The sequence below is a fragment of the Centroberyx gerrardi genome, chromosome 12 (genome assembly GCF_048128805.1).
Source record: "Centroberyx gerrardi isolate f3 chromosome 12, fCenGer3.hap1.cur.20231027, whole genome shotgun sequence".
Classification (NCBI taxonomy): domain Eukaryota; kingdom Metazoa; phylum Chordata; class Actinopteri; order Beryciformes; family Berycidae; genus Centroberyx; species Centroberyx gerrardi.
Window position 1 is genome coordinate 6,250,606 of NC_136008.1, and position 12,920 is coordinate 6,263,525.

The 12,920-nt window shown below is 44.8% G+C and overlaps 1 protein-coding gene across 3 annotated transcripts in view; it reads left to right on the forward strand.

Moving 5' to 3' along the window:
- Positions 1-12,920, forward strand: part of satb1b (SATB homeobox 1b) — a 63,533-nt gene that overhangs the window by 39,688 nt on the left and 10,925 nt on the right. For all 3 annotated transcript variants that reach the window (XM_071924390.2, XM_071924391.2, XM_078287355.1), the window contains exons 10-11: positions 1,299-1,370; positions 2,236-2,391. In XM_071924390.2, the coding sequence (XP_071780491.1) occupies positions 1,299-1,370; positions 2,236-2,391 (228 nt within the window). The remainder of the gene's footprint in view (positions 1-1,298; positions 1,371-2,235; positions 2,392-12,920) is intronic.

A 12,920-nucleotide genomic window follows, 5' to 3' on the forward strand; every position in this document is an offset into this window, starting at 1 on the left:
CTACAATTTTTAGGTTTGAATAATTGCATCAGGAGTTGTCAGTGTCAGAAGTCTGCTTGTTTAAAATCTGAATGTCCAGTACTTGCCCTTCTAGTGTTTCTGAAAGCAATGATTACTGCTTGACATGCCATCCTAAAGTATTATGTAGCCATGTCTAAATTTCAAACATAAACCAGAACTCAAAGCCTTTGGTTTGTGCTTCTGTTTTAAAATGTTCACATCACTCAGTACAATATCTGGAGGCCTAACATACTTGTACATTCACAAATGCTCACCTGTACGACTTACGCCCATAGACGTATATCATGTTAGATCTGTTCTTCTATGCAAGGCAGTTCTCACACACACCCACAAACACACACGTTTGCACACTCACACACCTGGCCATATGCCAGCCTCTCCTATGGAGCAATGCGGTGTGAATTTAGCCACATAAATCAGCCAGGGTGGCAATTGAGCCAGAGACAGAGGAGGGTTTTTATAGGCCTCGTAAAAACAGATGCGGAGGTATGTTTCTCTCACGTGTGCCGATGGGTAGCGCGACTCCACGAGCCAGTTAGCGCACGTCCCTGCCTTAACAATTAGCTTGACGTGGTAACCCACCGCTCAGACTGACAAGCTCACGGTGAGCCGTCGTAAAACAGGATGAAAGGCCCAGGAATGCTCCGACATTCCAGTTTCACCACAAGTTTGAGGATTATTTGAGGGATTTTTTATTTTTTTTATTTATTTTTTTTGAAAGCCACAAAAGGGCTCATGTTAGGTGTCTAGACAAATGCTTGAATATATGTTTTTCAAGCACAGGCTGCATGGCGAGTTTGTAGCTGTTTGTACTATTAGCGGATCATTTGAATATCATGTACTTGTACTCGTATCCTTTAGATTTTTTTTTTTTTTTCCCAAAGGCGTCTCTTTACAAAATGACTCGTATGGAATGATTCATATGCTAATCATTCTTGGGTAATGTTTTTATTAGGATACTTGTTACCTTGTCAAAAGGTTTTTTCAAGATGCAACAAGCCCTTGAATGAGGATGATTTGATTTCACTTGACTTGCATTTATTTTCTAATCATCAGCTTGACATAAGAAAAATAACACCTCTAACTGTTTTTGTGCAAAGTAAGACTGGTACTGTACATGGGTGTAGTCTACACTCTGCATGTGTGTGTGTGTGTGTGTGTGTGTGTGTATGCATGAGCGTGTGTGTGCATGCTTGTGTTTAGCCCAATTCCCTCTTTTTCCCCCCCATCATGTGAGCCTGAACAAACATGGTTGTGTTGTGTTCCTGACCCCGCAGCCCCGGAGGGAAGACTGTAACAACGTAAGGCCCGAGGACTGGAACCCCCGAATCCCCGTGGGCATTTCCCCTGTGAGCAAATAACTCCACCCCCCCCACCCCACCCCCTTCACCTCTCCCACCACCACCACCACCTATCTTTACTCATATTCTCACAGGCAGGGACAACACACACACTGGAGCTTATCATCTCCCAACATGCAATTCATTGTTATTTCAGTATTGGACATGTTTGCGGAGAAGAAAACACAAACAGGAGTAACGTGTGAATTTTCAAGTGCAGGGCTTACACTCTCATTTTGGTCAGTATTTGGTTGACTTTCGGTCAAATATAAATAAGATAATGAAAATGTGCTATTTTTTACACTGATGCAAATCTTTAGATCCAGGTGATCTCTCAGGCCAGACCTGGGTAAAATAATATTTGCAAATGCTTTTTATTGTTTTATTTCAGCCTATTTTCAGCATTGGACAATACAATGTGTCCCAAATAGTTACAAAAAAAAAACCAAGAATATATGTGAAAGTCAGTTTAGTATACTTTTGTGTGACTGACAACTTACCTGAGCTGATATGAACTTCCTATGCGGCTTCCTATGCAGTCAAAATTAATGGATATATTATATTAATTTGATTATGTCCACATCTTGAAAAGCTTTGGAATTGCACAAAAACTCTGGAAAAGTATTGGGGAAATATTCAGTCACAAAACACATATGGCTTCACATTTCATGTAGACCCACTCTCACATGTGATTCTGATATTACTATGAAGAATAATCTTCAGCAAAAGTGTTGTGGCCTAGTTGCTGCTTAGTCTATTGCACACCAATCAAACTCTTGTCAAATACACAAGAAATACTCAAGAAATTAAGTCAAGTATGGAATTTTTAAATGGGATTACGCTGATTTTCTTTGCTCTTCACTCTTGTAACCAGGTGAAACCGTCCCCTCTGCCCAGCGAGTGGAACGGCAAGACGGAGAGCTGCATCCTCAACATCAACTCCACCATCTACGACGAGATTCAGCAGGAGATGAAGAGGGCCAAGGTTTCCCAGGCTTTGTTCGCTAAGGTGGCTGCCTCCAAGAGCCAGGTACTGAAACACACACACACACACACACACAGACACACACAGAGAGAGAGAGAGACACACACACACACACACGAACAGTACAACAGTTGACCAAAACACTCAAGTGAATAAAATTGAAAGAAAAGTTGGCCGCATACCCACAGCTCTAATGCAAAAATATAAAACAATTTTTTACTTTTATTTGGTGGTCTTTTCCGCTAGCAGGCATCCTGCCAATGTGAGTTCCTTTCTATCCTCCAAAACACTTCAGTGACCGTTTTGGTTCAAGCTTTCAGAACCATAATGGAAGAAAAAGTTTCAAAAGAAGAAAAAGAGCATTTTTTCATTTCAGAGGAATTTTTGCTTTTTTGAGCTCACTATGTATCCTTATTTTGGAGAAAAAAACATTAGCTGAAGTTTTTAATTCAGTAAATCTAAAAAGTGGATCCAGTCTGTAAAATCACATAGGGATTTAAGTTACCTACTATCCTTTAAAAAGCACCACAGTGTGTTTATCCTGTTAATTATTTTGTAAGAGTAGGCGTCACTTTTTCAAATGGTGGAGATCTCACTTTGCAACGAGACTCTTTGGTGTCGATGCATCATGAATCATTATGAAATTCCATACCTGTAGACATAACAGCTCGAACTGTGTACACACACACACACACACACACACACACCGGTGTTTACAGAGACAGTATTTCACATGACATCTGAACTGGTCGGGTTTCCCGGTGAGGTTTACAAAATACCATAAAAACTGAACTGAAGTCATAACACAACCAATACTAGCTGCACATAACATCATAATATTCATAAAGTTAAAGGGGAGGGGAAAAAAACCAAAACAGAAAGCCATCCAACACATTACAAAACTTGCCTCCACGCAGCAGAGCGGTGATTTATCGGCATAATGACATATGTCTCCTTTATTGTGGGTTTGGAGTTGAGCAGCCGACACTGTTTCAACACAAAACAAACCTGTTTATATTAGCTGTGCTCTGAATGGCTCCCCCAGTTAGACGAAGGGGCCCCTGTTATCTTCTCCCAGAGAGCAACGCTGCTCGCACAATACCAGCTTGTGTGCGCGTTGGAACGGGGGGGGGGGGGGGGGAGAAAACACGCCACCAGTTTAACTCTTTATTAAAAGCAATTAAAGAAAATGCGGTGCAAGGCGTTATTATTAAAGGTTTTCACGTGTCTGTCGGCGGCAGAGTTGGGAAGATTTTCACAATTGTGCTTGATGAAGAAGATGAGGGGGGGAAAAATAGATCACCAAGGGCGGAATAATCGAGAAATATCTGCGCAGGCTTTATTTTTTTCTTGCTGATTAGGATGATTATACCCCCAGATAGCTTTGTTTTACCAAATTGCAGTTTGATGCACAAACCACTGTTTTTGTTCAGGAGTTCAAAGACTCCTTGGAAGGATGGAGAAAGGGAGAGGGGGAGAGCGAGGCGGCCGCGGTATTAACTCGCAAAATGTCTCTCTCTTCTCAAATGATCGTTTGTCTGGGAACAGGTTTCCACTGTGCCTCCTCCACCTCCTCTCTCTCTCTCTCTCTCTCTCTCCCTCCCATCTTTCTCCCTTGCCCCTCTCTCTCTCTCTCTCTCTCTCTCCCTTTCCCCTTCTTTCTCTCTCTCTCTCTCTCTCGCTCCCTCCCATCTTTCTCCCATGCCCCTCTCCCTCTCTCTTTTCCCCCTCCGCTTTCTCTCTCTCTTTCTCGTTCCATTCATGGCGGGCGGGTGTGAATGTGAATTGAGCAGCAGATAAGAAGTGTGCTAATTACGCCTGTGAAAGGGGGCCTGGGAGAGCACTTATCTCTGGCTCCATCTCGTAATGGGCGCTCCCCGGGCAGCTGGTCTCCCCCCTCGCTACCCAGCCGGCAGCGCCACAGCCACCGGCACCGCCAGGCCAGCGGCTGCTCCGCCCCACCGGGACCCCTGGACCCTGACAACCACAGACCCCGGCCCGCTTTTCAGTTTCGAAATTTGTCATATATCGATGTATCTTCTAAAATCACCGATTTCAAATTTGTTTTATCTCTTCTCTATTTAAAGTGGTAATCGTGAGATCCTGCTTTTTTTTTTTTTTTGGGGTGACATTTTTGGTGCTGCTGTGTGTTTTTGCACTGCGCAGAGATCACCTGTCAATCAAACAGTGTATCCAGCACTGTGACGTCTTTTTCCTTTGGATTTTCTGTTAAGTTTGGGTTTCTGGAGGTGGCGCTCTTTTCTTTGTCTGTTCAGCCATGGTGAAACAAGACAACTATCGCTGCTCATGCTAACTACATATTTCTTCTATTTATTCCAAACAAACCGCTGTTGCTCCTCCTGGTAAAACGCATCACTTCCTGAGCACCACAGGATTTTTCCCGGGAAAGAGCTTCCAGACACCCGGTGTTTAGAACAGCAAATGTAGGAGCTTTCATGAACTGGATATAGGTTTAATCAATCAATGAGGGAGTGTAGCGAAATAGATATTTATATGAAAAATGGCAGATCATTATTTAGATTTAGGCCTAAAGATCCCAGTGAAAGATCCAGGCCCTGGGTAGAGCAGCAGGCCAGTAGGGATTGCTGGTACTGGGGTTGGGAGTGTGAGCGTGGATGGGGTTGGTGATGATGATGGGGGGGATGGGAGGGACTGGCAGGAGGCCCATATGGGGTTCTGGGTAATAACAGTGGGGGTAGGGGGGGCGGGCTAGGGGGGAAGAGGCCTCACCGCTGAGCCTGGCACATGCCTGTCGGCTCGATGTGCCGCGCAACCTCCACCGCTTCAGCTCGGCTCAGGGTTTCTCAGCAGGGTCACGCAGGCACGTTTACAGGTGACGAGGAGGATGAGACGGTGTGGGAGGGAGGCGGGGCGAGTCTTGGCACTGTGTGTGTGTGTGTGTGTGTGTGTGTGTGTGTGTATGGCGTATTTGCCTCGCCCAGTGAAAGACAGATGATACAGGAGAGGAGGGGAAGGTAGGAGAGGGGCGGAGATCTGAGGAGGACGGAGAGAAGAGAGATGTGGAGTTGAAGGAGGTCGCAAGCACCGGTCCCCTGGGTAGAATAGCAGTAAGCAGGAGTTTACTGATTGGTGCATGCTCCACTGAGAGTGTGTGTGTGTGTGTGTGTGTGTGTGTGTGTGTGTGTTTGCACGCTTGCCTGTGTGTCAAATATGGGTTTATGTGGAGGCACATTTGAGTGTGTACAAGGATGTGCACTGGTGTGTGTGTGTGTGTGTGTGTGTGTGTTGGGGGGGGGGGGGGTGCTGGAATGCTGCCATCCCGTCCTCTCTCAGGGCTCGTAACCACAGCAGGCCTCTGCCAGCCCTTAACTGGTCTCTCTCTCTCTCTCTCTCTCCCTCTCTCTCTCTCTCTCTCTCTCTCTCTCTCTCTCTCTCTCTCTCTCTCTCTCTCTCTCTCTCTCTCTCTCTCTCTCTCTCTCATATTCAATGTAGCATTTCAATCACCCTTTTACAGCCACATATTCAGGAGTAGTAACTATAGAGCAGTGAATCTAACCTAAGCCATATTACTTTATCAGATTAATGGTCGCCAGTCACTTCAGGTCTGGGCATGTATATTTTTCAACTAGTCCGCGCAGCCGTTTTGATTTATTAGGACAGCTATTACTTTTACCCTTTGATAAAATCGAAATCATTATTCATGATCCGTTCCTTTATGATTCAAACTGATCGAATGCTCCAAGAATGCTCCGTCTCCATTTAGCTGCGGGAGACGTCAGACTTGGAGAAAACAACCGCGTCCTACTGGTTCGAGTCCAGCAATAGCACTGCCAGAAGTCGCTAGCATTAGTCAACGGCCCGTTTCATTTTAGGCTATGTTGCGGATAGCCTAGTGTTGATGTCAACATTATTAACCGGCCCAGTAGAGCCAGGGAGCTATCTAGCAAGCTAGCGCGTTTTGTTTTGAGTCAAGTTGACAGGGGAGGCTTGCTGTGTTGGCTAGCCCGACAGAGAGGGCGGCTAACGTTTAGCCGAGCGACGGGAGGTTAGCCGAGGGTGGGGTGGGGTGGGGTGGGGGGGGGCGGGCAATCCTTTGACACGACTTTTATGTCTAAACAACCCCGACACTTCCTGAGAGGAATTGTGCGACTGATGGAATCAGAGTCCCTGCTGTCACAAAACAAGCACCCCGGGAGCCCCGCGCACCGCAGGGCTCAAAGCCCTCCGACTCCTCAATGACCAGTAGAGTACAGAACGCCACCAACTCCCCCCCCCCCCCTCCACCCCCCTCCCCCATCTCTCTTTCTCTCTCTATCTCTCTCCCGCTCCCTCGTTCTCCCCTGGAAGAGGCTACGCTAATTAGCCAGGCTCTAATGAGACAGAATGGCACTGATCTGGTCCGCCGCTGCGCCACCGGGGGGGCCGGGCAGGGGGGCTGGTGCAGTAGGGGGGAAGGGGTGGGAGGGGGGGGGGGAGTTGGTGTATGCCATCTGTCACCCTGCGCCCGCCTGGCACGGCACTCCCTGGGGTGGGGGATGGGGTGGGGGTGGGGGGGTACTGAGTGCCTCGCTGGTCTGGAGTGGGGGGGCGGGTGGGGGCAGTGATATGAGTAGGAAGGGAGGGTGATAGTAGAATAACTGGTGCTGCCCCCTTCCTGTTTCAAAAATGACTCATTTCCTGGAATGGGTGGAAGCCGTTTTGTGGTTGTGCATTTTTTACGGCCGCTTGAACGCCTTGCTTAGCCTAAATTCCAAATATTTAGCATATGACCCACCAGAATACCAAACCACCAGCCCACACACACACACACACAAACACACACACACACACACACTGCCACTACCCCTCTGTTCCATCCAATGGCTGTTTAACAAGAGGGGCAGATGGCTGACCTTTTTGAGTGTCTATTTCCAGGTTGTGACCGTTCAGACGATCCTCTGTTACTGAGGAGCCGCTGGGGGTCAGGAGGTTAGGAGTTGTGTCTTGCATGAAAAGTTATATACAAATATGAAATTACATTGTAGGGTAGTAATATGGATATAGCCGTGATGTTATCAGATAAACACTTTTTGAATATTGGGAACTGTGACTGGGTTGCGGTCATTGTAAAGGTTAGGTTTGGAACGACACTTACATTTTGCGTCACTTCTCATAAGTTTTACTTCCCTTGTTGTGGCTGAGCGGCCATCAGGATGTTTCATTGTTTGTTTGTGGACTTACAGTTCTCCATCCCCCTCTTCCTCAAATTAGGCAGATCAGAGCGAGCACATTGCTACCCCTAGGGACCTAAAAGGCCGTGACTGTTTATTAATTGATTTATTTATTTATCTCTTGTGCCTGCTTGGTTATTAGGTTGCCATGGGAAACAGGCTAGGCCAGATCCTCTCTATTATTAAAGACACAATTTCTTGAACTGGAGACCCAGATGTCTGAATAATTAATTTAGCGTATGAATTATCTTGCAAACGGTAAGTCTTCCCCTCCCTCTGAAATGAGCCTTTCTCTTATTGTTTAATGGACAGTGGAATTCCCACCAGCCTCTTGCCTCCCTCCCCTCTCTCGGGTGCCTGTTTTATCGAACCTTCCTCCTTTTAGCAGGAGGACGGGGTCTCACTGAGCATGCCCAGAGCACTTTGTCTCTCTCCTGCCATCTCTCTCACTTACGCCTCACATGCCACCTCTCACCCCATCTGTCTCCACTTGCACAACTCGCTCCCTCCTCTTCGCCTACCTCCTACCCTCCATTCCAAATCAGGAATCTGCCCCCTCTTGTCAGGAGTCCAAATTCTCTGTTCTTCATCACCTCTCTAATGCATTATTGTACGGCAAATGTATTGTACAGTGTTAGCCAGCTCACTAGCTAGCTGCACTAGCCCTCTACTAGCTCCCTATTCCATGTTTATTATCCTGCTAGCCATGTACCTAATCTTTACTAGTCCTGCTCCCACTCTGTTTCCTGGCTTGCTAGTCCTCTCCCACTAAACAGTTGTTACCTTGTTAGCAATTTTCCTCCCCTCTCTCACTGACGGGCACATTATTTTGCTTGCTGGTTCTTTCCTACAAATGTTAGCTAGCTAGCCCTCTCCCACTGTCTCCACTCCTCCTGACAGACCACACAGGGCTTGTTCTGAGGCCCATTCTCGCTAATCTGATCAGGCAGGCAAATACGCCGGGAAAAGCGCTTTAATGATCCCCCTAATTACCTCAAGTCAATACCAACTGTATTATTAGACTCGGGGAAAATATTCCATTAGGGTGCCCCCCGTGGGAGTCCCCCCTGTGCGCGCTGATGTCACGCGCTGCGCGCCCCCCACGCTTGTAATTAATTTTATTTACACACGCAGGAATGCACAAGGTCGCACCTGCAGCCCGGAGCCGCCCGACTCGGCCCGCCTAATCAGATCTGTCATAATTACCATTCTGCATGCTTCTGACACACGCCGGGAAATATTTCAATTTAACTACAGCCACTAGCTCCGGCAGATGCAGTCTGAGTGTGTGTGTGTGTGTGTGTGTGAGAGAGGGGGAATTGCATGGGGAGATATTAGGACCTATCCAAGTGCTCATGCTGGTGCTTGTGGTGCTTGTGTGCACTCACTAGCATTATTTGCTCTCTCTCTCTCTCTCTCTCTCACTATCTCGGCTCTCTCTCCTTCTCTCTCTCTCTCTCCATGGGAGATTGACTCTCCAACCTCATAATTTTCTCTCCTTCTCATTCTTCAGTCACTATTTTTACAACGTGTTCCATAAATTGAGCCTCAAGGAGGTTGTATAAGTTGCCATTTCAGCCTTGTACAGAGAAACAGTTCAGACTTTGTGTTTGCTTTTTAGCCACTTATTCTATTTGGGTCAGGATGCATTTCCAATCTGAACAAGACGCACAGCTATAGTGCTGAATAGACCACTGCATATGAAGATAGCCATTCCCAAACGCTATATCCATTTTTGGGAAGAACCTCATGACTTGAAGTTCATCACTTAATATCTCAAAAATGTAGATCATCTATTATCTAAGATCATCTAAGTCATTATGTTGACCTCAGACTAGAGCAGGTGTCTGTTTTCAAATGGTGGACATCTCATTTGGGAAAGAAACTATACCCATCATTGTATTTCTCAAGCTTTTCTATGAAATCATCAACCAAGTTCTTGAAATTTATAATGTTAGTATCTGAAGCAAACTTGTAGGCCAATTAAGAACGCTTATTTAGCTGACACAGACAATTTGCAGGTTCTCCGCTATTTCAATCCCTAATTCAATAAGATCAGTCATGATTTATCAGCTTAATTATACTCTGATATTAGCAATTAAACCCCAGCTTTGAATTAAATCTCAATCAAGCACTTATAATTGATGGAATCAGACTCCATGTAGGTGCTTGATGTGTTTGTAATGTCGCCGCTGTTGTTGTTTATTTCCAACTTCGTCTTCGGTGTGTTGCTTGTCCTCTGTGCATTCACTCTCCATCTGCCTCAGCAGTATTGAACAGACAAGATTATAACCAAGAGGTAAAGCTGTGGTGCAAGAACAGTGTTTAAACATTCACTGTAGCTATGCAACAACACTGGTGCCTGAATATCAGCCTGCCACCAGGATAAACTAGTCTAGCATCATCAAGAATCACTGAAATCAAAGCAAAGTGACTTGATGTTCTGCCATTTTGTACACATACGCATGCTGGCCTGCTTTACTGGACAAAATGAATGAAATTTCAGTATGAATGAAATCAGTATTTGTTATTGGCCGTGCAAATGTTGCAGCGGGTTACCCAGTCAATTCTCTTGATCATTGGCCATTTAAAAGGTATCCTTATATCTGTTGCCATCACATTTTGTGTCAATACTGTGGATGAAAATATTAAGCAAAACACTAAAATAGTCTTGCTATACCACTTTACAGATATTGCATTTGTAGATATGCGAATCAGACATGCTGTCTCCTCCATTAACTGCTGTGAGGATGTCCTTGAGCAAGGCACTTAACCCCCAGCTGCTCCAGAGTGGCTGCTCAGGTGCCAACACTAGTAGACTGGTTGTACTGGGCAGCTCCCAGATTGTGTGCAACTGTGTGTGTGAGGCAGGGCATTGCTGAAAAAGAGCAACACAGCAAAACATAAAAAATAAAAAAAACCCGGTACCACACAGATGTGTAATGTGCACCATTTTAGAGGGACTGGTCATTTGCTTTTGGTTATTCTTTATGCTCCATCTGCCCCTATTTGGTTGCTAGAAAATTCCCTGCACATTTTATGAGCTCAGCAGCCATGACGTGGGCTGCCACACAGAACTGGTTAGTATTGTTTCTGGGAGCAAGTGCTGACACAGAGAGGGCCATTTCCTGCACAGTCATGCCTTGCTTCGACAATGTGTGTCGTGTTAGCTTTCAGTCTGTTATTGTTGTCAACTTGCTTATTGTGACTGGAAAGGTCGTGACCCCGCTTCAGAAAACGTTCACTGTTTGGCTAAGACTTCTCCATCTCACAGTCAGAATAGAGAGAAGTAGTTTGGCATGTATGATTCAGATTGGCAAATTTCTCTGTTCAAACTGAGAAACTGACCTCCTCACAAAAGAGGACAGCGAAACAACCGGTTTGAACACATCCACTCTGACTAGACATCAGTCATATCAACATGATTTAATAAGATTATTTTTTTAAGTAAGTTTCAAATGACTCGGATGAGTTTTTAATCCTCAAAACCTTTTGTCAGAAGGGAAGGCACCGCGTGTTTTGTACATTGGAGGACCAGAAATTTCATCATCCATTTCTGTGGTCGCAAATCCGACCCTCCTTAGGGCCTGTCTGTCATTTCAAAAAGATGTCTGTTTGATCCATCTGTTTTGTACTATGCCTCCTTACGGATGCTCAGGCCCAGACTGTGCACTCTGTGAATTGGAATCAGATGGTGAGGTTATGAAAAGCGATGTAGAGGTAAATAAAAAGGTGGCTAAACTATAAATTCCGGTCTTTGAGCACCATATGCTGAACAGCCTCTGATACAGGCCGAAACTAAAAATCATATTTTCAGAAAAGTATTAATTTGTTTCCTATCTTTAAATTATGTTTTTTCTGTGTAACTATATCAAATGTCTTCTCGTTGTGTCTGCATTGCGCTGTGTGTGTCTCAAGTCATGTCCGAGTGATAATGGTCTTGTATGGTGTATCTGTGTCTGACCGGCTGTGGAAATGAATTTCCTCCTTGAGGACAAATAAAGCTCTCATCTAATCTTCTAATTTCATGTAACTTAAATCAAACTGACACTACTGACTATATGATATCTATCCATAGTATATACACTACCAGTCAAAAGTTTGGACACACACATTTTTCTTTATTTTTACTATTTTCCACATTTTAGAGGAATAGTAAAGACATCAAAACTATGAAATAACACAAATGGAATTATGCAGTGACCAAAAAAGTGTTAAACAAATCAAAACTAATCAAATCAAATCTAACTATTTTAGATTCTTTAAAGTAGCCGCCCTTTGCCTTGATGGAAAGGCAAAGGCTTTGGAAAGAAATTCATACATAGTATCAACTTCACTATTTATATTTGTCTAAAAAAAACTAATTTCAAGCATTTAAGCATAAGTCTTTAGATCAAAATGGCTTTAAGATAATGAAAAACATAGTACATTCAATCAGGTTTGTCCAAACTTTTGACTAGTAGTGTATAAAAGATCAATACAGAGGCATATAATAAAAAGGGTATACTGTGTTTAGCTGGGTTTACCCTACACACTAAACCTATGAGTATTACCCTCTGTAGTCCCCTGTAGCCTGTGAAGCCTGTAGCCAGAGGGTTGCTGGTTTGAATCCCCAGAGCGGGGGGGAATGAGTAACACTCTCCCCTCCCTTAAAGGACTACACTGACTTTGTGGGAGTTTGGCCATCTTACCCATTATGTGAAGAGAGGATTGGCACCAAAATCATCTGTGAGTCCGGTAGATAGGTCTGTCCAGTGTGCATGCTAACACTGTAGAATACAAGTATGTTAAGTGATAATAAAAGTCAAATAAGTAAGTAAGTGCATAAATAGACAGACAAAACCACTATCCATTTATACTTTTGGTTCCCAGTAAATTGAGTGAATCCTAAAATTTGCCGCTGACGAAAGACGAATACCATTGCAATTAGCTCTGTGAAAAGGACTCCTTCTCCATGTTAGTGTTATAAATATAGGAGGAAGCTCAGGGACTTTGCAGTTTCATGGTCGGTGTGCAGGCAGGGAACAAATGCATTTTTCAGGATATTTTTCAGCACATCTTCTGTAGTCCTCCTGTCCCTCCAAGTGCTGTTGCAGTTCAATTAAGACCATTGACCCCATTTCCATCGCCCTGTCTTCCCCACCGTATGCCAAAGACCATTTGAATAGGCACTCAGCGCTGTTCTATTTGCATATTAAGACTTCCTCTCCCCCCCCAAAAAAATCCGGCCCTGTATTGTGCAGTCAATTTTTGCTTATTGTTGCGGGAGATCCGCATATGCCCGAGCATCAGGAACGTTTCAAGACTCCGCCACCGTCAGCAGATGGGCGTCCCCCATGCCGTAATGTATTTACAACGCAGCACACGTTACTTTGCAGGGTG